This window comes from Haliotis rubra, unplaced genomic scaffold (genome assembly GCF_003918875.1).
Source record: "Haliotis rubra isolate DU_JTF1 unplaced genomic scaffold, ASM391887v1 Scf586, whole genome shotgun sequence".
NCBI lineage: Eukaryota > Metazoa > Mollusca > Gastropoda > Lepetellida > Haliotidae > Haliotis > Haliotis rubra.
The window spans coordinates 306,958-331,735 of NW_025767286.1; the positions used below are offsets into that span (position 1 = coordinate 306,958).

Below are 24,778 nucleotides of genomic sequence, written 5' to 3' on the forward strand. Positions count from 1 at the left end.
TAGTGTTGTATATTAGTGGGAGGGAACAGTCAAAAAATTAGTGTTTCAATAGTGGAAGGGCAGTAAGCGTAGTGTTTCAATAGTGGGGAAAGCACAGTCAAAGTATACAGTCGGAGGGAACATCAATAGTGTTTCAATAGTGGGGGCACAATAATAGTGTTTCAGCAGTGGGAAAGCACAGTCACATTAGTGTTGTATATTAGTGGGAGGGAACAGTCAAAAAATTAGTGTTTCAATAGTGGAAGGGCAGTAAGCGTAGTGTTTCAATAGTGGGGAAAGCACAGTCATAATAGTGTTTCAATAGTGGGAAAGCACAGTCACATTAGTGTTGTATATTAGTGGGAGGGAACAGTCAAATTAGTGTTTCAATAGTGGGGAAGGCACAGTCATAATAGTGTTTCAAAAGTTGAGAAAGCACAGTCATATAATAGTGTGTCAATAGTGGGGAAAGCACAGTCATAATAGTGTTTCAATAGTGGGGAAAGCACAGTCACATTAGTGTTTCAATAGTGGGGAAAGCACAGTCACAGTGTTTCAGTAGTGGAAGGGCAGTCAGCGTAGTGTTTCAGTAGTGGAAGGGCAGTCAGCGTAGTGTTTCAGTAGTGGAAGGGCAGTCAGCGTAGTGTTTCAGTAGTGGAAGGAGCATCAAAGTACTGTGTGTCGAGAGCTGTGCAAGGTCATATAAGGGTTGGACTTTCTGACCTTGAACACACTTAACAAAACTTCCACCACATAATATTGTTTTCATAAAACATTAAAAAAATACTATGATCTTGATAGTTTGTTAAGTCCATAAACAACAAATGGAGAGTTCAGACTGTCAGATAATATGTGAGACACCGTTTTGGCAAACCACATCAAACGACTCATCACTGGTCCTGAGAAAGTTCATGTTTCTGTAAGTCAGGGAGTTTTCGTGAAGCATAGCTTGATACTTGTTCCAGATTTTCTCAATCACTCTTGGAAGCTGCTGACAGTTGGCCAGATCAGCCAACTGATCATTGTAAGACCACTGACGGTCATCAAGACTATGTGCATCATGAACTTGCAGACCACTGGCTAAGTGCTCCTGAAAATCTTTCTCAGTGTCTTGGTCCATTTCTTCCTTCGAAGGTAGCGTCAGTTTCCCCTCCAGCATGGCCATCACTACAAGAATCTGGAGGTGAAAGACCTGGAAAGGACTCACCATCTTACAGAGTCCTACAAAGGTCAAGGACGGGAATTCAGTGTGAATGAGGTGTTTGTAAAGGGGGGTAACTCTACTGCCTGCCTGCACTTTGACATGGCAGTCATCTGTGAGAAAGGGGTAGGTATTTTTATATCCTGTACAGAAGATGACAGTATCCACCTGCTGTTCCTGCCCATCTAAGAATACAACTGAGTGTGTATTGAAGGACTTAATTCCTTTGACTTCAGTGACATTGGCAGGAAGGATTGTCTTCAGTTTGTCTTTGTTATGGCTTAGGAAAACCTGCAACATGAGTTAAAATCAAATTGTCAATGCTGTCCTCACATAATGAGTTAGTTTTAGGTTTACACCGCTTTTAGTAGTATTCCAGTAATATCACCAGAAATGGGCTTCAGACATTGTACCCATGTGGGAAAATCAAACCCGGGTCTTTGGAGTGATGAACAAACACTTTAACTACTGGGCTTCACACTCCCCCCTGTATCTCAAAGCTTCACATCTTGTCCAATCAGTCTGATGGAACTGGGGCGGTGGTGTAGCCTAGTGGTTAAAGCGTAAGCTCGTCATGCCGAAGACTGGGTTCGATTCCCCACATGGGTACAGTGTGTGAAGCCCATTTCTGGTGTCCCCCGCATGATATTGCTGGAATATTACTAAAAGCGGCGTAAAACCATACTCACTCACTCACTGATGGAACAATACAAAAGTAATTCAGTTTCACAGAACAGATTTTGAAAGGGTTAGCCCTAATCAAGTGCAAAGCTAACAAGATTTCTCAGCACGTTTTCAGAATTATCAAGATATACTACTGTGTGTTTTGCAGAGACATTGAGAATGGAAACAAACACCTTTAAAATGACTGTTTATTCAAATCATGCAATCTAGTGGTGCCTCCATGGTACAGTCAACAGATAGTGAGTTTCGTTTTACGCCACTTTTAGCAATATTCTAGCAATATTATGGCAGGGGACACCAGAAAATGGGCTTCACACATTGTACCCATGTGGGGAATCGAACCCAGGTCTTCGTCATAACGAGCGAACGCATTAACCACAAGGCTACCCAGTCACCCCCTTCAACAGATAGCCAACTGTGTCATACCAACACATTTGTTACTCTGCGTTGTATTGGTCATCACATGAACCTAACAAAGCCAGACCAGTTCCTCGTATGTAAGTTGTGTTTAAGTGGGGTATCCATGATAAACTGGCACCACAGTGGGCAAGCACTAAGCTTCTACTTTGTTAATATTTTATTCAAACAAGGATATAACAATGAACATTTCTTCAGACATTTTGCTATGTTGTATTAATGCCAGGTTGATCACATATTCCAGCTGGCACCCTCAAGTTCCTGCCTGTGACTCCCTAAAAGATTGGGTGGCCTAATGGTTAAAGCATTTGCTCATCATGATGAAGGCCCTGGTTCGTTTCCCCACATGGGTACAATGTGTGAAGCCTGTTTCTAGTGTCCCCCGCTGTGACATTGTTGGAATATTGCCAAAAGTGGCATAAAACTATACTCACTCACTCACCCTAAAACGATTCCAGAAATTCCCCACGGTTCACAAATATACTGCTTAACCGAGTTATAGTTATTATAGATATTAAAGAATTAAGTGTTCCTTAACTTCTTTGAGTAGTATAGTTATTCCAGACAACCCTGTTCAAAAGATTGGGAACAGTTGTTTGGACCAATACCTGTGCTGATTCCCATAACAGGGTTTTAGTGAGTGAGGGTGAGCGGACAGTACCAGTCCGTTAGAGGAATTTAAAGAAATTATCGTTTAGACTATTTATTATTACCTTAGAGACTTATGCAAGTCTACCCACATGAGTACAATGTGTGAAGCCCTTTTCTGGTGTCCCCCACCGTGATATTTGCTGGAATATTGCTAAAAGTGGCGTAAAACCATGCTCACTTACCCACTCACATATCAGCACTATCAGAGACCTACTAGCAAAGTTACTTCCTGATTCTCATTGAGTGAGTATAGTGGGGACACCAGACTGACTGAGTTTAGTCTTGCGCCGCTTTTAGCAATATTCCAGCAATATCACAGCTGGGGACACCAGAAATGGGCTTCACACATTGTACCCATGTAGGGAATCAAACCCCGGGTCCTCTGCGTGACAAGCGAACGCTTTAACCACAAGGCTACCCGACCATCCCCATACTTAATAACCTGAAATATTGTTTCCACTTGCATCATGCAACAACATTCATTCACTGATGTAATATTGACCAACCTTGTCGGCGACACTGCTGATCTCGATTGCCAGATCCAGCCCGGACATATGTGCACCAAGACACACAACTCGCTGGCCCCTGAACGGCTCTGGTACTCGGTAACTACAACTGTGCTGGATCTTACCCTTGAAAGTGTCCTGGCCAGGATGCTCAGGTATTCGTGGAATCATTGATTTTCTGGAAAAGCAGACCAAGACAAAAGTGTTTGTAAGTACTTCCCCAAACAGAATTTTATTGCTGTTTGTAGAAGGCTCAAGAAATCCTTACTTATTTAATAATGTGCACTAGAGTGAATAACTATCCAATTGGTATGTTTGTCTTTTGTTTAACGCCATTCAGCAATATTCCAGCTAAATGGCATCAGCCTGTAATAATCAAGTCTGGACCAAACAATCCAGTGATCAACATCATGAGCATTGATCCACGCAATTGGGATACGCTGACATGCATGAACCAAGTCAATTAGAATGACCTCTAGATTCTGTTAGTTGCCTCTTATGACAAAGAAGTTTATACGGAACAAAGTCAACCAAGTCTGCAAGCACTACCACCCAATCCCATTAGTCACCCCTGAAAAAGTAAATCCTCAAATCATGCTGTTTTTGAGGGTCTTCTGTTGACAATCCCAGTTACTGAGTGAGTGAGTTAAGTTTTACGCCGCACTCAGCAACATTCCAGCTATAAGAGCAAGCATGGTACAGTTCCACTTAATCTGAAGTGAAGAAGGCACCAACAATGATGACTGATACAATGTCATGACATGCACTTGCAATTGCATAGATCCTTGCTCATGATATCAATCACAGGATTATCTGGTCCACGGCAAATTCTTTACAGTTTGCCATGTATAGCTGGAATATTGCAGTGTATGACGTAACAACAACAAAACAGCTGTTTCTCAACAAGGTATCTATGTTCATCAATCATTAATCCCTTAAAATACATTTGCTTAAAAATACTGATTGTACTTTCTTACCCAATACAAACCATGACAGCATCAAACATCTCAGTGGTGCGGTTCTCTTTATCAATAACATCACTGTAGGTCACTTCCCATCGGACTTTCCCAGAGTTGTCTCCCTTGACTGGGCTTACACGCTCAATTCGAGTTTTAAACTGTTAGCCAAAAAGAGAAAGATAATTATCAGTTTTTTTCAAATTATGGCATTATCTCACTCTTTAAGGTGGCATCAATCTCTATTTTTTTTAAAGAAACATACATGTACAGACAGATGATACACATCAGATATGTTTGAGATATCTTCCTTGTTGTCCAATGTGAAGGTTGGGAATACCCTCATAAAGAACTGTTCATACAATTCTAAGATACATTTGTCTGAATTGAAAGCATAAATGACTACATATCAGATCAAGGTCAATGTGTTCATAAACTACATTAAGCAATTTCAAAGGCTATGCTCCTGCAGTTTTTGACCAAGTGACATTCAAATATATCCAGAAGTATGGAAGATATATACACAAGGAAATAAATATTGCAACTCCCATATACTTTAACCGACGTATGAACTTTGATATTGTTACATTTTCTACCTGTTTGAAGGACAAATTTTAAAATTCTTAGGCATAAGTCTTTACATAATGTTCAGATCTTCACGTGCCATGATTATAGAGCTGTTGTATATTACATTATAAGAGAGCAGCACATCCCATGAATGCAGTGGCGTAATACATGCCCTGAATATAGAGCTGCATATCATATGATTACAGGGCTGCAATACATACCCTCAATATAGAGCAGTATATCCCACGAATACATATCTGCCCTGAATATAGAGCAGCATATCCCATGAATACAGGGCTGCAATACATGCCCTGAATATAGAGCAGTATATCCCACTCGAATACATATCTGCCCTGAATATAGAGCAGCATATCCCATGAATACAGGGCTGTAATACATGCCCTGAATATAGAGCAGCATATCCCAGGAATACAGGGCTGCAATACATGCCCTCAATATAGAGCAGTATATCCCATGAATATAGGGCTGTAATACATGCCCTAAATATAGAGCAGCATATCCCAAGAATACAGGGCTGCAATACATGCCCTGAATATAGAGCAGTATATCCCACGAATACATGGCTGCAATACATGCCCTAAATATAGAGCAGCATATCCCATGAATACAGAGCTGCAATACATGCCCTAAATATAGAGCAGCATATCCCATGAATACAGGGCTGTAATACATGCCCTAAATATAGAGCAGCATATCCCAAGAATACAGGGCTGTAATACATGCCCTAAATATAGAGCAGCATATCCCAAGAATACAGGGCTGCAATACATGCCCTAAATATAGAGCAGCATATCCCAAAAATACAGGGCTGCAATACATGCCCTAAATATAGAGCAGCATATCCCATGAATACAGGGCTGTAATACATGCCCTGAATATAGAGCAGCATATCCCAAGAATACAGGGCTGCAATACATGCCCTAAATATAGAGCAGCATATCCCAAGAATACAGGGCTGTAATACATGCCCTAAATATAGAGCAGCATATCCCAAGAATACAGGGCTGCAATACATGCCCTAAATATAGAGCAGCATATCCCATGAATACAGGGCTGTAATACATGCCCTCAATATAGAGCAGCATATCCCAAGAATACAGGGCTGCAATACATGCCCTCAATATAGAGCAGCATATCCCAAGAATACAGGGCTGCAATACATGCCTTGAATATAGAGCAGCATATCCCACGAATACAGGGCACCAATACATGCCCTGAATTAGTGAATACAGAGCAGCATATCCCATGAATATAGGGCTTCAATACATGCCCTAAATATAGAGCAGCATATCCCATGAATACAGGGTTGCAATACATGCCCTGAATATAGAGCAGCATATCCCAGGAATTCATGGCTGTAATACATGCCCTGGACATGGAGCAGCATATTCCACGAATACAGGACGGCAATACATGCCCTTGAATATAGAGCAGCATATACCAGGAATACATCGCTGTAATACATGCCCTGAATATACAGAAGCATGTCCCATGAATACAGGGCTGCAATACATGCCCTAAATATAGAGCTGCATATCCCATGAATACTGGGCTGCAATGCATGCCCTGAATATAGAGCTGCATATCCCATGAATACAGGGCTGCAATACATGCCCTGAATATAGAGCAGCATATCCCAAGAATAAAGGGGCTGCAATACATGCCCTGAATATAGAGCAGTATATCCCATGGATACAGGGCTGCAATACATGCCCTGAATTAGTGAATACAGAGCAGCATATCCCATGAATACAGGGCTGCAATACATGCACTGAATATAGAGCAGTATATCCCATGAATACAGGGCTGCAATACATACACTAAATATAGAGCTGCATATCCCATGAATACAGGGCTGCAATACATGCCCTGAATATAGAGCAGTATATCCCATGAATACAGGGCTGCAATACATGCCCTGAATATAGAGCAGTATATCCCATGAATACAGGGCTGCAATACGTGCACTGAATATAGAGCAGCATATCCCACGAATACAGGGCTGCAATACATGCCCTGAATATAGAGCAGTATATCCCATGAATACAGGGCTGCAATACATGCCCTGAATATAGAGCAGTATATCCCATGAATACAGGGCTGCAATACATGCCCTGAATATAGAGCAGTATATCCCATGAATATAGAGCAGTATATTCCATGAATACAGGGCTGCAACACATGCCCTGAATACAGGGCTGCAATACATGCCCTGAATATAGAGCAGCATATCCCACGAATACATGGCTGCAATACATGCCCTGAACAGAGCAGCATATCCCACGAATACAGGGCTGCAATACATGCCCTGAATATAGAGCAGTATATCCCATGAATACAGGGCTCCAATACATGCCCTGAATATAGAGCAGCATATCCCACGAATACAGGGCTGCAATACATGCCCTGAATATAGAGCAGTATATCCCATGAATACAGAACTGCAATACATGCCCTGAACATAAAGGAGCATATCCCATGAATACAGGGCTGCAACATACACCCCATGAATACAGGGCTGCAATACATGCAGCATATCCCATAGGTCATTTTTCTAGCTAGTATTCCCTTCACATTTATAGTATTCACCTTTATCTTTCAGTCCATGAATGGTGCAGTAAATTGTTGCTTTAATACACTGGATCTTGTGGATGGTAACATAGTGGCTCTATGAAAAATACAGGGTGTTGCAATACTTTTTTCTAACTGTCTATACAGGCAAGTGACAGTCATTTTTAAGCAGAACCCTGACTTTTGTAAATGTATCAAGGTAAATGTCACTAACAGGTCAAACAGTGACCACACCTGTGTTTAACACTGTTTAAAATATTTTTTAATTAAATAGAGGCATGTCAGCAAACCTCATTTAAAACAGATCCAAACCAAAGAACTCTTAATACCAAAGCGGACATCGTAACACCTTTAATACATTTACAAGCATATTTGTTCTCACCTTTCTTCATTGTGTGGCCTTGAGATGTGGTGTTATGTTCATGTTAATCTAGTTTACCACATAGCTGGCCATAGGCCGCTAGTTGTGGTATACTCTTCTCTTTTGAGGGCACCCTCAAGGTTTACCCTGGAAAATAGTCTAGATGGGAGAAAATCCCCTTTGTGCCAGCAACTATGGCATTTCATCACGTAATTTCACAATTATTACTGCAGTTCTGTTTCTGTATTTTTGTGAAACAACATCATTCCTTCAAATACCTTCCTTTATTACATCACAGCCACAAACTCCTGTTTTGGATGTCAGTCAAACTAAAAACTAAAAAACAAAACTTATCTAAAAGTTGTGAGGATAACACTTTTCGTCAGCAGGAATGCAACGCTGCAAGAAAACATTACTTCTTTCCTGCATGTCAGATATTTAAAGCAATTGCTGATCCCACAATGGCACATTTATTTATTTCACCATGTAAACTTTGCTGACATCATCATGTATTTAAGACAAACAAGCCTAGATGATAACCAACGGATTTAGATGCACTAACACCTTTTCTGTCAGACCCCACTTGTGGCTACGACCTCACAATGTGATACCTCCCATATTTCCACCCAATACATAATCTGTATACAGGTGTTTCAAATTCGTGATAGGGATTAGGGATGGACGTCACAGAACAGGGTAAATGGTCGACCAAAGACATCACGTTGAACATTAGCTGGAAATGACAGCAATTTTCCAAGCTATCTTAGCATGGTGTAACACTTTTTGCCGAGTACGCAAGTCAGAGATATGTTAAATTGGTCAAAATGTGACCAGCTAGGCAGATTATATCCATGACAATTGCCAACCTAAGCAGATTGTTAGTCGTTCATGTGCCTTAAAAGCAAAAGAAGAGCTGGCAGACAGTGGGAAGAGCATGACAGACCAGCAGAAGGCAAGCCAGAGAAAAGGAGGGACGAACACTGGCCAGCCAGTCAAACCCATCTGCTGCCCAAGTCTCAGTCTGACTTCGCTGACTTCCTCTGTCAGATTCTGTGTAAACTGTTTGCCCGACTCAAAAAGCTGTACTGAGTGAATGAAGACACTCATTCTTTGTACACCACTCCGCTACACTCTTGGTTCAAGAGTGCCAGAGGTGTTACAATGGCAAGTTTGGCTACACCATTTGAAAGTGGTGACAACACCACAGCAAAGCGTACATACAGCACCATGGGGGCACTACTGGCAACGAGAAGTAGGCGGTGCATGGCAATGAGCAAACCCATTTGGTTTGTGAAAGGTACAGCAGATGTAGGCTAGTGCACGTGCATTGCATGATGATGAAATTGATTCCACATGTAGCTGCACACACCTTGCTCATAAGAATTTCACGACGGTGTAGCAAGTCGCACTACACTTGATCGCTGACAACCTGGGGTCCCTTCAGCTAACAATGGCAAGCGCCAGTGAGCAGCACTCATACATGCTAATATGGGTCAATTGTCAGGTTGGTGCTCAACATATCCTTGTTTGCCAGGCCAGTAGATCTCAGCCTTTGTTGAAGGCAGGCTTATTGATGGAACAACATCACCCACTCGGGCAGCTTATATAATTACGCATACAGAATCCTACCCACCAAATGGTCTGTTCATCCATAGTTATTCAAGTGGACACCCTCGATCAGAGATACTCCACATCTTGATCTCTTCACCACCTCCATGAAGCCTCCTGTGTACCAGACCCACTCTAGGTGGATGTCACATTAGCTGGACGGGAACAATTCACGTCAAAATCCCCTACTTGGTCTCTCCTGGACAGGGTACTGATCAAAAATAGAGCACACAGACTGTGTGATTATACTCATAGTTTTGGCTTTCCAGATGACCACCTCTTGCAAAAGAAGAACCCCACAATCCTCTGCACCTTTTATGGCAGTCTCAACAACCTTCACCTTCATTCCTGACAAAGATCTTGACAAAGATGAAAGCTGATGGCTTATCAAAATACCAGTATTGGTCTCTCCTGGCCAGAGTACTGACGGCAGACTGTGTGATCATACTCATCGTTCTGGCTTTCCAACGGGAAATAGCTTCCAAGATGACCACTTCTTAAAAAGCAGTGAGTGAGCATGGTTTTAGGACACTTTTAGCAATATTCCAGCAATATCAGGGTGGGGGACACCAGAAATGGGCTTCACACATTGTACCCATGTGGGGAATCGAAGCCATGTCTTCGGCGTGACCAGCAAACTCTTTAACCACCCCACCACCCGCTTAATTAGAAGATCTTGAACTAAATATCAGGAAAAATAGTGTTCTTTTTTCCCAAATTGTGTGTATGTCTTCAGATATCATAGCTGCAAAGTTACTAGTGATACCAGATGCCAGATCCCACTGTTTATACTATATACTGACAATGTAATGGTCATATATGTGGATAATTCTAAGAATACTACCTATATCACAAATTATTCCCTCCATCCTTCCCAGATGTCATCATCTAGTTGAAGATTTGGGGTTGAAAGAAATTACTAATCCCACCTTACATTTTAGTGTGACTGACAGCCTAAACAGGATTTCTAACTATGATGTAATACAGATTATATACTGGTATATATGCTTAAAAGACAAAAAATGGAATAAATGTACAAAGTGTAAATCAATTCATGATAATCACAATCTTGCAAAAAATAATATTGTTCCAAGTCTGACAGAGCTTCCAAAATATTAAGTGGTCAACACCCCAAATCTTGGTAACTAACGTAGACATAAATATATGGCAAAATCATTTGTAGCAATGATGCTGTGTTCTAATTGGCTGGTCCAGGCTTTATGGGAAAATTGCAAATAATGTGTTTTTGGGGATCTATAGGATCTTCTCAAGGTGGTGCTAATCTCCTTACTACATTCAATCTGTCTTATTCAAGGTCACCAAAAAGTGAAATGAAAATCTGAAGTTCTTGTGGATTTCATTATTATACCATTGTTACTTTACAGAAAGAGTTCACATGTTTCAAGATATGGAGAAGCTGTCTTGTATGTCAGTTACTGTTCACCACTGACAAGTAACATTTTACTGTTTACCACTGTCCGTAACTGTTTTTCACGGTCAGATACTGTGTTACTGCTATCAGTATCAGTTGCTATTTACCCGTATCAGTTAATGTAAGAACTGTTTACCACTGTCAGATAAAGTGTTACTGTTTACCATTGTCAGATAAAGTGTTACTGTTTACCACTGTCAGATAAAGTGTTACTGTTCACCATTGTCAGATAAAGTGTTACTGTTTACCACTGTCAGATAAAGTGTCACTGTTTACAAGTGTTAGTCAATGTTTTCCACTGTCATATAGAGTGTCACTGTTTACCACTGTCAAATAAAGTGTTACTGTTTACCACTGTCAAATAAAGTGTTACTGTTTACCACTGTCAGATAAAGTGTTACTGTTTACCACTGTCAGATAAAGTGTTACTGTTTACCACTGTCAGATAAAGTGTTACTGTTTACCACTGTCAGATAAAGTGTTACTGTTTACCACTGTTAGTCACTGTCAGATAAAGTGTTACTGTTTACCACTGACAGATAAAGTGTTACTGTTTACCACTGTCAGATAAAGTGTTACTGTTTACCACTGTCAGATAAAGTGTCACTGTTTACAAGTGTTAGTCAATGTTTACCACTGTCAGATAGAGTGTCACTGTTTACCACTGTCAAATAAAGTGTTACTGTTTACCACTGTCAAATAAAGTGTAACTGTTTACCACTATCAGATAAAGTGTTACTGTTTACCACTGTCAGATAAAGTGTCACTGTTTACCACTGTTAGTCACTGTCAGATAAAGTGTTACTGTTTACCACTGTCAGATAAAGTGTTACTGTTTACCACTGTCAGATAAAGTGTTACTGTTTACCACTGTCAGATAAAGTGTTACTGTTTACCACTGTTAGTTACTGTTTACCACTATCAGATATAGTGTTACTGTTTACCACTGTCAGATAAAGTGTTACTGTTTACCACTGTTAGTCACTATCAGATAAAGTGTTACTGTTTACCACTGACAGATAAAGTGTTACTGTTTACCACTGTTAGTCACTGTCAGATAAAGTGTTACTGTTTACCAATGTCAGATAAAGTGTTAATGTTTACCACTGTCAAATAAAGTGTTACTGTTTACCACTGTCAGATAAAGTGTTAATGTATACCACTGTCAGATAAAGTGTCACTGTTTACAAGTGTTAGTCAATGTTTACCACTGTCAGATAGAGTGTCACTGTTTACCACTGTCAAATAAAGTGTTACTGTTTACCACTGTCAGATAAAGTGTTACTGTTTACCACTGTCAGATAAAGTGTTACTGTTTACCACTGTCAGATAAGGTATTACTGTTTACCACTGTCAGATAAAGTGTTACTGTTTACCACTATCAGATAAAGTGTTACTGTTTACCACTGTCAGATAAGGTGTTACTGTTTACCACTGTTAGTCACTGTTTACCACTGTCAGATAAGGTGTTACTGTTTACCACTGTCAGATAAAGTGTTACTGTTTACCACTGTCAGATAAAGTGTTACTGTTTACCACTGTCAGATAAAGTGTTACTGTTTACCATTGTCAGATAAAGTGTTACTGTTTACCACTGTCAGATAAAGTGTTACTGTTCACCATTGTCAGATAAAGTGTTACTGTTTACCACTGTCAGATAAAGTGTTACTGTTTACCATTATTAGTCAATGTTTACCACTGTTGGGTAAAGTGTTACTGTTTACCATTGTCAGTCATTGTTTACCACTGTCAGATAATGTGTTACTTTTTTACCAGAATCATCTAGTTCTAAACATTTGTCCCAATTATTTTATTATCTAAGCAAGATAAGAGAATGTAATGAGAATCACACCCAAATTGACCACTGAACCAGATTTGCCAACACCCTATAGCTAGCCCTGAAACTTTATCTATCCTGTTATGCACTGCTATTGCTTAGACAGCATAACGATAAAGTAAGACTTTCACTATGCACAAAAGTAATGATAAAAGCTAAAACATGAAGAATATAAATACAAATTATCAAGTAAGCATATCAAATTTCAAGGAAGATCACATAATGTAAATTAAACTTGAAAAAAACTTGGAACAATGTTTTGTTGTCTTATTAGCCCAGAAATGTGGAAAGAACAGATCTGACCTTACCTTTATCCTGCCTGTTACGTTGAAGTGTTCAGCGTAGTCCTGTAGGTACCGCAGCACCGTCTCATGGGGCACAAAGGATGGCAGGTTCTTCGGGAAGGGGAAGTCCGGATAGTCCATAATCTCCTTCGGGATATTGGTTCTAGAAATCAAAGAAAAATGGTCCCATCTTAGTTTGAACAATTCCACAAGTTACAAAACAGAATTGTTGACTCCATTCCCGTTAACTGGATTGGTCACTAGGGTAGTGTCAACTTAGTACCTACCATAATGTGTGGCCGTGATATCTACGGGTGTCACCATTATATCTACCAACTGTCAACATTAGAAACCAGTACCAGTGTCAGGTGTCAGTGTTGTAGCTACCAGCTGGCACCATTATGTTTACCATTAACTTTATATACTGGCACCATTATGTTTACCATCAACTTTATATACTGGCACCCATTATTATCAACTTTATATACTGGCACCACCATCAACTTTTTACCATCAACTATTATATACTGGCACCATTACTGGCACCATTACCATTATGTTTACCATCAACTTTATATACTGGCACCATTATGTTTCATCACCTTTATATACTACCATTATATGGCATCCATTAACAGGCACCATTATGTTTTACCATTTTACCATCAACTTTATATACTGGCACCATTATGTTTGGCACAACACAGTGCACCATTATGTTTACCATCAACTTTATATACTGGCACCATTATGTTTACCATCAACTTTATATACTGGCACCATTATGTTTACCATCAACTTTATATACTGGCACCATTATGTTTACCATCAACTTGATATACTTGATAAACAGGCACCATTATGTTTACCATCAACTTTATATATGGCACCATTATGTTACCATCAATCAACAGGCACCTGTTTATATCAGCTGGCACCATTATGTTTACCATCAACTTTATATACAGGCACCATTATGTTTACCATCAACTTTATATACTGGCACCATTATGTTTACCATCAACTTTATATACAGGCACCATTATGTTTACCATCAACTTGATATACAGGCACCATTATGTTTACCATCAACTTTATATACTGGCACCATTATGTTTACCATCAACTTTATATACAGGCACCATTATGTTTACCATCAACTTGATATACAGGCACCATTATGTTTACCATCAACTTGATATACAGGCACCATTATGTTTACCATCAACTTGATATACAGGCACCATTATGTTTACCATCAACTTTATATACAGGCACCATTATGTTTACCATCAACTTTATATACAGGCACCATTATGTTTACCATCAACTTGATATACAGGCACCATTATGTTTACCATCAACTTGATATACAGGCACCATTATGTTTACCATCAACTTGATATACAGGCACCATTATGTTTACCATCAACTTTATATACTGGCACCATTATGTTTACCATCAACTTTATATACAGGGCAACATTATACTACCATCATTTTATATACAGGCACCATTATGTTTACCATCAACTTGATATACTGGCACCATTATGTTTACCATCAACTTTGATATACAGGCACCATTATGTTTACCATCAACTTTATATACATTATATACTACCATCAACATCAACTTTATATACAGGCACCATTATGTCTACCATCAATATTTTATATACAGGCACCATTATGTTTTACCATCAACTTTATATACTGGCACCATTATGTTTATTCAATGTATATATCACCATTAACTTACCATCATATACAGGCACCATTATGTTTACCATCAACTTTATATACAGGCACCATTATGTTTACCATCAATTTTATATACAGGCACCATTATGTCTACCATCAATTTTATATACTGGCACCATTATCTTTACTATCTACTTTAATACAGGCACCATTGTGTCTACCATCAACTTTATATACTGGCAACATTGTGTCTACCACCAACTTCATATAATGGTATGATGTATACAAGGTGTCAATGTAATAGCTACCAACTGTCATCATTATATCTACCAACCGGTAACTTGATCTTCCATGTCTATATATCTACCAACAGGTAACTTGATATTCCATGTCTACCAACTGTCATTATATTTACCAACAGGTAAGTTGATATTCCATGTCTACCAACTGTCAACATTATTTCTACCAATGGGTAAGTTGATATTCCATTTCTACCAACTGTCAACATTATATCTACCAACAGGTAAGTTGATATTCCATGTCTACCAACTGTCATTATATCTACCAACAGGTAACTTGATATTCCATGTCTACCAATTGTCAACATTATTTCTACCAACAGGTAAGTTGATATTCCATGTCTACCAACTGTCAACATTATATCTACCAACAGGTAAGTTGATATTCCATGTCTACCAACTGTCCGTCATTATATCTACCAACAGGTAAGTTGATATTCCATGTCTACCAACTGTCAACATTATATCTACCAACAGGTAAGTTGATATTCCATGTCTACCAACTGTCAACATTATATCTACCAACAGGTAAGTTGATATTCCATGTCTACCAACTGTCGTCATTATATCTACCAACAGGTAAGTTGATATTCCATGTCTACCAACTGTCAACATTATTTCTACCAACAAGCAAGTTGATATTCCATGTCTACCAACTGTCAACATTATTTCTACCAACATGTAACTTGATCTTCCATGTCTACCAACTGTCATATCTACCAACAGGTAACTTGATATTCCATGTCTACCAACTGTCAACATTATATCTACCAACAAGTAAGTTGATATTCCATGTCTACCAACTGTCAACAATATATCTACCAACAGGTAAGTTGATATTCCATGTCTACTAGGTGTCCATTCTGTACACTATGCATCCAAGAGATATCTACAGTAATTATGTCAACATAATATCTACATAGTATCAGTGTGGTCTACCATGTGTCACTTTGACATCTCCCACCAGTCAACTTGTCACCTCATGTACAACCTATGTCCATGCCCCACCGGCCATCTTGTCAACTTACTTGAGGTTTTTATACATACAAGCCAACATTGGCGCTCCATTCTCATCAGCAAAGGCATTTTCCCTGTAGATCCACATGCCCCCCAGCTGGGAACACTGCTCGAAACACACTCCCTCGAACACATCGGACCGAGCCAGAAGATGCCGCATGGCACACACTCCAGCCGCCCCTGCTCCAATAACTGCCACACGGATCACCATATTGGACTACCTACAACATAACAACAGCCTGTAAGAGCATGCTTGTTTATAAACACAGTTGTGTATAGAGATGGATGACCAACCCCACAGACTGACAGCTAGCACTGTGCTCACACAGGTAAATACCCAACCAGGTGAATATCCGACCAGCTCACCCAGATGAATATCCAAACACGTGAATATTCGACCAGCTCACCCAGGTGAATGTCCGACCACTTGAATATCCAACCAGCTCACCCAGGTGAATATCCGACCACGTGAATATCCGACCAGCTCACCCAGGTAATATCTGACCTGCCAATGTCTGTCACCTATTTTCACCGAAGCTCTTTATATTCTATGACTCTATTGTTGATAAAGGACTTATTCATGGCCTGCTACCACCTACTTACTTTGAAGTCGTAATCTACATACCACACAGCAAGAAAGACCCAGATATTAGGGATGATAAGCTGACCTTGTCATAATGGAAAATTCATATTGGAATTTTTTTAAAGTGCAGTGCTCTTTCATTTTTTGACTGGATAACACAAATGTCTTTAAAGAAGAAGTATTTCAGACAGGATCCACCTGGCTCCCTGCCAAAATACATTCTACAAGAGGACTGTTGAAACACAAAAATGCTCTTGTTCCATGGGCTTTCAAAATCAGTTTTTCTTGAATTGATAGACATTTGTAACAATCTTTATAAGACACAATATTATTCTGTGAATAAACAATGCCATTTAAAAAGTGGTCAAATGTAACGTGTTATATTTAGGATTACACTTTCTCAGTGAAGTGCAGATTCTAGTACTTTTGTTGGGTTGAGTCCAATCCGGGATTCGAACCCACACTCTCAAAGTCAGGTACCTAATCACCAGGACACAAAGTCAGCCATCTAAAGTCAGCCTTTAGGTACCAGGATAGGAATTGGGTATTAGGACTCTGAGACAATATTAGGTGCCTGACACTGAGGATGTGGGTTCAAATCCCGGATGGGACTCAACCTAACAAAAGTACTACTGGCAAACAAGGATAAGTTGGACTGGCACAGAGAAGTTTACGAAACGTAGGTGGTGCACAGCAATGAGTTAACCCATGTGGTTTGTGAAAGGTGAGTGAATGAAATAAGGCCCGTCCGACCGCCTGAGATGGGCTAGATTTCTGACGGAAGGTCTAAATTCACAGCTAGCCAGCCCACGGTCTGGTGCAAATTTTAGATGTTCCATACATCTGAGTAAATTCTTGGTGTCTGGTCTGGTTAAATACATTTTGGGCTGGTAACAATCTGTCTGGCTGGGTTTGGGGCGTATTTCATACACTGGAAAGGTAGAGCAAATGTAGGCTAGTGCACGTGCATTGCATGACGATGAAATTAATTCCGCATGTAGCTGCACACGTCTTGCTTCATGCATCGCACGACACTTGATCACAAACAACCTGGGGCCCCTTCGCTAACAATGGCAAGCGCCAGTGGGCGGCACTCATACATGCTAATATGGGTCAATTGTCAGGTCGGTGTTCAACTTATCCTTGTTTGCCAGTAGAATCTGTTTTTTTCTGCAATGCATGTTGTGACTACCCAGGTTAACAGAACAAGAAGACATGGTCATCAATATCCCCTGCCAGTGTTCAGTTCCTATTTGGTTCCTGTTTTTTTAACTCCACCACATCATTCATGTCCTGAAAACGCATGCCACATTTGGTTTCCCTGTCTAACGGTCACTGAGAACATCTGTTCCCATTAGGTTAAAACGTGCACTAACTCAAGAAACGGATAACAAGGGCCATAACTCTGTAACAAATTGTAACACGGTTTCCGTTTTCAAACTACATCAAGGCATTCATGTCCTAAAAACACATACCAAATTTGGTTTCCCTATCTATAATGGTTTTGAGAAAATCTGTCCCCATCATCTCGGAAGTATGAACGGACGGACGGAACTCAAACCTATATCCCCCTCCCACTTCATGGCGGGGGATAATACAGTTACTGGTTATTATGCTGCTCACAAACCACTCACCTTGTACACCAACAGGACAAATGTAACACAGTACTACGATTCACACGTACTAAAGCTTCTAGACAAACAATCAGGAGTCAACTAACCTGGATACCGGGTCACGTGGAGGACAGAGTTATAACTTCATCCCTGACCTATACTACATCAGTGTTGTGCTTTAGTCTGGAATGTTCCATGACACGCCATCAATCAAGCCAACAAGGCTGTATTTCTCGTCTCTTACAACCTGCATATGTTACTACCCAGCCAGCAATTTCACGTTGTCACAACGTTGTCATGAAACATGGACTCATCTGTGAACGGTATACAGTCCCAGTCTTGTCTTCTAAACGTCAGAGATCCATGATAAACCGCAGAAACCCATGAAGAGCCAGATTAGAATTGGTCTTCAGCAACCCAAGAGGTGACTAACGGGATCGGGCTTTTGAGGCTCGCAGGCTTCGTTGACATGTGTCATTGTATCCCAATTGCGTAGGTCATGCTCATGCTGTAGATCACTGGATTGTCCGGTCCAGATTTGATTATTTACAGACCACCGACATATATCTGGAATATTGCTGAGTGCATCATAAAACTAAACTCACTCGCTCACTCTAAACCTAGGAATTGTCCAAGCTGTTATCAGTTTGTTATCAAGTCCATAAATGCAACAACTGAATATGGTTGTCTTGTTGACGTGACTTAACATAGCGTCTCCAAACAGACTGTATTGTGTCTAGAACATTAACTGCAACATTTGTGTAACCATTCCTGTTTGCAGCACACCCACGGTACAAAAAGGTTAGTTTTTATTTAACCTGTGGCATTTCATAAGCATTATTTATTGTTAAACAAGCGCACTTCTACAAGCATTGGACAGCCAAACAATCATTGTGTGCTATTCACATTCAAAAACCTGTATGGAATATCATGCTTCAAACACATAAACATCCAACTTGGGTACCTTGCGTGTATACACACTTGTGAATCACGACCTCAAGATGTCTTCATGAACATGTTTTGAAACATGTGTTATTTAATTTCATCATAAATACATTTTTCATATGAAGCACAGTTAAATTTTCCCACTAGTACATATGATGGCAGTTTGGAAGTAATCTTGTCTGAAGCAGACGAGCCAGTGATTGACATCATGAGCATCAATCAATACTAGTGCTAGTTACCGCTCACAATATGCAGATCGGTAATCGGAGCTCAATATATTGATCAATAATGGATTTTAATGGAAAACCCCACCGTAAAACTATTGTTGGTGATAAGGGGACACAATCATAACATTGTGCAAACAAAACAATCACCCATTAATACCACGATTAAGACAATCGAGGATACTTTGTGTTGAGACAAGCTCAAGAGTATGTTTACATTGCAGTTTTACAAGTCAGGAAACTGCATGAGTTGTCAATGTCTTGATTTAACAAACATAACAATAAGAAACATACTTTCCAAAGTTTAATTTGATGTTTCCTTTTTTACGAATATTGATTAGTCTCCCGAGGTCATCAATAATTACTGATGCAAACACGATCAGTCGATTGATCCATCATTCGATCAATCGCTCCAGCACTTATCAATACAACAGCAAACATGTCAGCCTGGCTAATCAGCCGACCCTATTTGTCGCCTCTCACAGCAACACATTTTCCTGAAGACTAATTCAAACCCATATATCCAAGGTGACGTTTCCAGAAGACTCCTTCCAATAAACTAAACAGTCTTGGGATGGTGTAATTCAGGGAACTGGGAGGGGGGGTCATACAATATGTGGCTTGGCCATCCATGCAGTAAGTAGCATGAGCTCCGAGTAGATATTGTGCTGTGATCAGGGAGGCGTGAAGCTTGGTTGTGTGGTGAATTCAAATTCCTTGTCATTTAACAAAGGGACGGAAATGGTATGGGGTGTCTCACATAAGCCTTGGTGATTACAGAGATGCTTAGGTGTCGCCTTGGAAGTTTAGAGTATTAACAAGAAGCTAGGGGCAGAACTAGCCCAGACACATTGTGAGACACAAATATAGAAGTTGTTATCCATAAGCTTCGTCTTGTCTTGTATTACTAAACCAACTTCTAAGGCCCCCCCAAAAAATGTTGTGGTTCCGATAACACCTCTTTTAAATTTAGGGTAGGTGGTTAGGTAGGAATTTTCTTCTTTTTTTTACATATTTTTCCTAGAAGTAAAGTACAAACTAACAGCACATTTATCAATGTGTAATTGTTTATTCAATCAAGCTTGCGGCCATCATATCAACTTTCTCTATCAGAATGACTGAAGTCTGTCGGTGCCAGGAAAAAACAATGGTATCTGAAAGCTTATTTTATTCATTCCGCTTAAAAAAAAATAGGGTCTGCACCAGAATTCAAAGGTCAGTCAGGTAATCGGAACCACAACTTTTTTTTTAAGGCCTAAATGCCTTTGAAGAATTTCAACAAGAAGCTATGTTGAGGCCAGTAATCAACCATATAGGTTTGGGGCCATCTTTAGCTTTGGGAATTTGAAAACCTGTTGTGTTTTTTGCCTTTCTCAATACTGAGACACTTTCAAATTTCCAATCCCCAGATATACTTTGTGAATCATACAGCTCAATAATTGGGTTTCTTTTCCCCAATTCGTGGTGTTGAATCAAAATGTACCAGATTAATCATGTAATGCAGGATGCAAAAGGATATATTTGTGTCTCTAGCAAGGCTCAACTTGGCTATACAGGACATGTGCCAGTGGGACCTGTCAGTGAAAAATGCAATCAAATATTTATGTCTGCATGTACTGGGTGCATGTACAAAATCAATTTTTCTGTCCTCACAAAATCAATATTTTAACACACTCAGTAACGCTAAAGTATAATTTCCATACAACAACACAAATCCCTCTGTTATGTGTGATTTGTCTTTTTAGAGGTTTAATGTCATACATTCTGGGAATAATTTCTCACAACTGAACCTAACAATCAACAGAGATCAAGGTTATTATATCCCTGCAGCAAGGCCAATCAACAGAGATCAAGGTTATTATATCCCTGCAGCAAGTCCAATCAACAGATATCAAGGTTATTATATCCCTGCAGCAAGGCCAATCAACAGAGATCAAGGTTATTATATCCCTGCAGCAAGTCCAATCAACAGTAACCCCTTTCAGAGGCAGTAGGGTAGCCTAGTGGTAGCTTGTCACGCCGAAGACTTGGGTTTGATTCCCCACATGGGTACAATTGTGAAGCCCATTTCTGGTGTCCCCCTCCGTGATATTGTGGAATATTGCTAAAAGCGGCGTAACATTAAACTCACTCACTCACTCATAACTATTATCAGAGACCATATACTGATATACATGTATACCGATATAGACCGGTATATGGTCTCTGCTATTATCCATCACCACAAATCAGCAATGTAATCACGGGACATCAACCTCAATTACATATAATTAATTATCCTTAACTTATGTATAAATTATCTTTGTGAATAATGTTAGGTATTACTTGCTTAATGACCATGTAAGCATCTACACTGAATTGTCACATCTGTGACAATAAAGAAGTTGTCAATCCATAAAACTTCTGCATATTGTGACATTTCACAGCAACACATCATTTGTTAATGTGACTATCACTTATGTTTCAGCTAAATTAATAACCTTGTTTTGTTTTGCCATTTAGTTTGCATGGTAACATGCACCAGGTGCAAATTTAAATCAAGTTCCTTAAATCAAGATGTTTGCTTCAGTTCCTGCTTGACAACGGTAAAGAATCTGCATCGAAATGTCGCACTCACGAAATAAAAGTTTTTGTTTTCCATAAAGTTTGTTCAATATTGTATTTCCCAACTTCTAAAATGCCACTCAAAGAAGTTATCCTTAAGTCAACCCCTACAATTGTATAAAATACAGGTTTTAAAACTCAGGGCATAATAAATAAAGATTTAAAGGGATGTACTTAAAACTGAAAAATACATAGCTTTAAAAAAAGACATTTCCAAAACTAAAAATAACATGTATGAAAATTTGGAAACAGGCTATAATTCTTGAGTTGACCATATCACAACTACCCATCATGTTGAATTCTACACTGTATAACAACATATCATATTGTACATCTACACTGTATTACAACATATCATATTGTACATCTACACTGTATAACAACATATCATATTGTACATCTACACTGTATAACATATATTGTATATTTACACTGTATAACATATATTGTACATCTACACTGTATAACAACATATATTGTACGTCTACAAATCAGATCCTGAGAGAGAGAGAGATAGAGAGAGAGAGAGAGAGAGAGAGAGAGATCTCCGACCATATAACGATGTTAATAATCCAATACTTCACGGAGCAAATCATTACCATGTTATTTGAGATTACCAGGAGCCGCGATGTAAGGTCATGTCTTGACTGTGGGACCCCTTCGCGTCTCTCGGCTAACGCAGAACGAGATAAGACGGGATGGAGGAAAGCGGAGGTATATTGAAAACACCTGCTACTGCTAATGTTTTTCAATCGGACTATTCCGTAAATGGTTTGGGGACAAACGATATCATTCATAAACATCACAACAACATAGTTACTTACTTGCTTAAACCGTGAATTCCTTACATTTGCGCGTGAAAACCATTACGCCATGTTCTGCGACCAACGGTGCGTTTTGACGATTCAGTCAAAAAAAGTCTTTGACTATCGATACATTTCAAGAGATTCACATTGCAAACACAACCATTTTTTATGTAAATCTATATTCCAGGTCTAAAACACTAGTTTGTACCGAGAATATAACATAACACAGGGTATACGGTTCGATCAAAGGCTGCCACTTACACGATCTCGTAAAACCATCCGAGCCCGTCCATGTGCTGCTCATATGTGCATCGCGCGAAGCTAGTATTGGATACGCACTGATAATTAACCGTCGACATGTTTAGTATCATAAAACCATGTAAGGTGAACCCGTACAATACGCGTGCAGCTAAAGTTGTTCCTAGTTACTCGAGCAAATCAGATTGATACCCAGACTAACTATCAGAGAAAACATAAACAGACATTGACCACAATTATTTTATAAGAAAACACTATGGTTCACTTGTACAAGAGATTTCTTTACTCTCTCATCGTTAATGCGGCACTAGGCGAAAACGGCGCGATCCCAAATTGTCTCACATAGTACATTGAAGCTATTTGGCATTAAGAAATTTGTTTTCTTTAATTCGTTGTTTAAAGACGTTCTTAGCAATGTTCCATGCGGCGGTGTGCAAATATGCCATTATGAACCAGACACTTTTAATTGCTCGTGGCAACTTTGAGCTGGAAACATATGTGTTTAATATAATTTTTACATTATTCCAGTCGTATGTTCCATTAGGTGCCCCAGAGAAAACCGCAGTTTTAGGAAACAATCACAGCGCAAGAGAGAACGACCGTTTTAATTTGTAAGTCATAACAAATAATGTGATACACGTTCTTGGGCCTGTTCTAGTCATTAAGTATTCAAGTCAAACGTGGTTAATCCTATTTCTCCTTATTTGTACAGTGAAAAGATAAAGGCCAGGGAAGCATGAAGCATTAAAGCGCATGTACATACACATTTAAATGTTTAGGATAGAATTTGTTTGTAATTAATCTATTGAAGACAAAGATGTATTATGACATCGTCCCTTGTGTGACCTCTTATATTGCCCTCTGTACAACGTTACGGCTGAAGTGCCAATAACATTGTCAAACTGTGAAATGTTATGCGTCCTTTTCAAACACGAGTTTCTCAAACCTGCTTTTTAATACTACAACGTAGAAAACTTAGTTTATATGGATAAACTATCGTATTTAATACTATTTGTATATGTATAAATGCCTGTATGAAATTTTTACCGTCTCCCATAACTTAATGTCTTACTTTACTCTGGTAACTTGCTAATGAGTAAACATATTCATACATGTATATATATCCCTGCGTAAGCTTAAGGTGAGGTGAGGTGATATTGAGTTTAACGTCGTACTTGAGAATATTTCGCTCATATGACGACGTGCATGCGTGTGTATGTGTATGTGCGGCTGCTTGTACTAGCCCAGACTGAAGCTGGGTTTTTTATAGTGCTAGCCCATTGGGATACCATGCCGCAGTGAAGCATGAATACCCCACTCAAACACATTATACTGACTCCGAGCCGACCAGTCCTTGTTGTACCCATTAATGCCGAGCGCCAGGCAGGGACCAACAAGTACCATATTTTAACGTCTTTTGGTATGACGCGGTCGGGGATCGAACCCGCGACCTTCCCGTAAGCTTAAGGTACATAAAGCATATATCCATGTCGTAGAGTAATATACACCACATGAGAAGATTAAAGTTAAAAAAGATAAAATATATATAATAATTAAACGCATTTAGGATAAAAAAAAATACGAATGATAGACTAGTTTTCCGCGAGTGAACATTTAAAAGTAAGCTGTACCTTATAAAGGGACGAGGGT

At 39.4% G+C, this 24,778-nt stretch overlaps 1 protein-coding gene across 8 annotated transcripts in view; it reads right to left on the reverse strand.

The window, feature by feature from the left end:
- Window positions 1-768: 768 nt before the first annotated feature.
- Window positions 769-24,778, reverse strand: part of LOC124254892 (flavin-containing monooxygenase FMO GS-OX4-like) — a 42,952-nt gene continuing 18,942 nt past the window's right edge. For 3 of the 8 annotated variants that reach the window (XM_046688725.1, XM_046688729.1, XM_046688727.1), the window contains exons 2-6: window positions 16,107-16,316; window positions 13,100-13,238; window positions 4,416-4,555; window positions 3,439-3,616; window positions 769-1,471 (exon numbers count right to left, since the gene is read on the reverse strand). In XM_046688725.1, coding sequence (XP_046544681.1) covers window positions 821-1,471; window positions 3,439-3,616; window positions 4,416-4,555; window positions 13,100-13,238; window positions 16,107-16,306 — 1,308 coding nt within the window. In that variant the 5' untranslated portion in view covers window positions 16,307-16,316 and the 3' untranslated portion in view covers window positions 769-820. The other 5 variants (XM_046688722.1, XM_046688728.1, XM_046688730.1 and 2 more) reach the window with 5 other exon arrangements.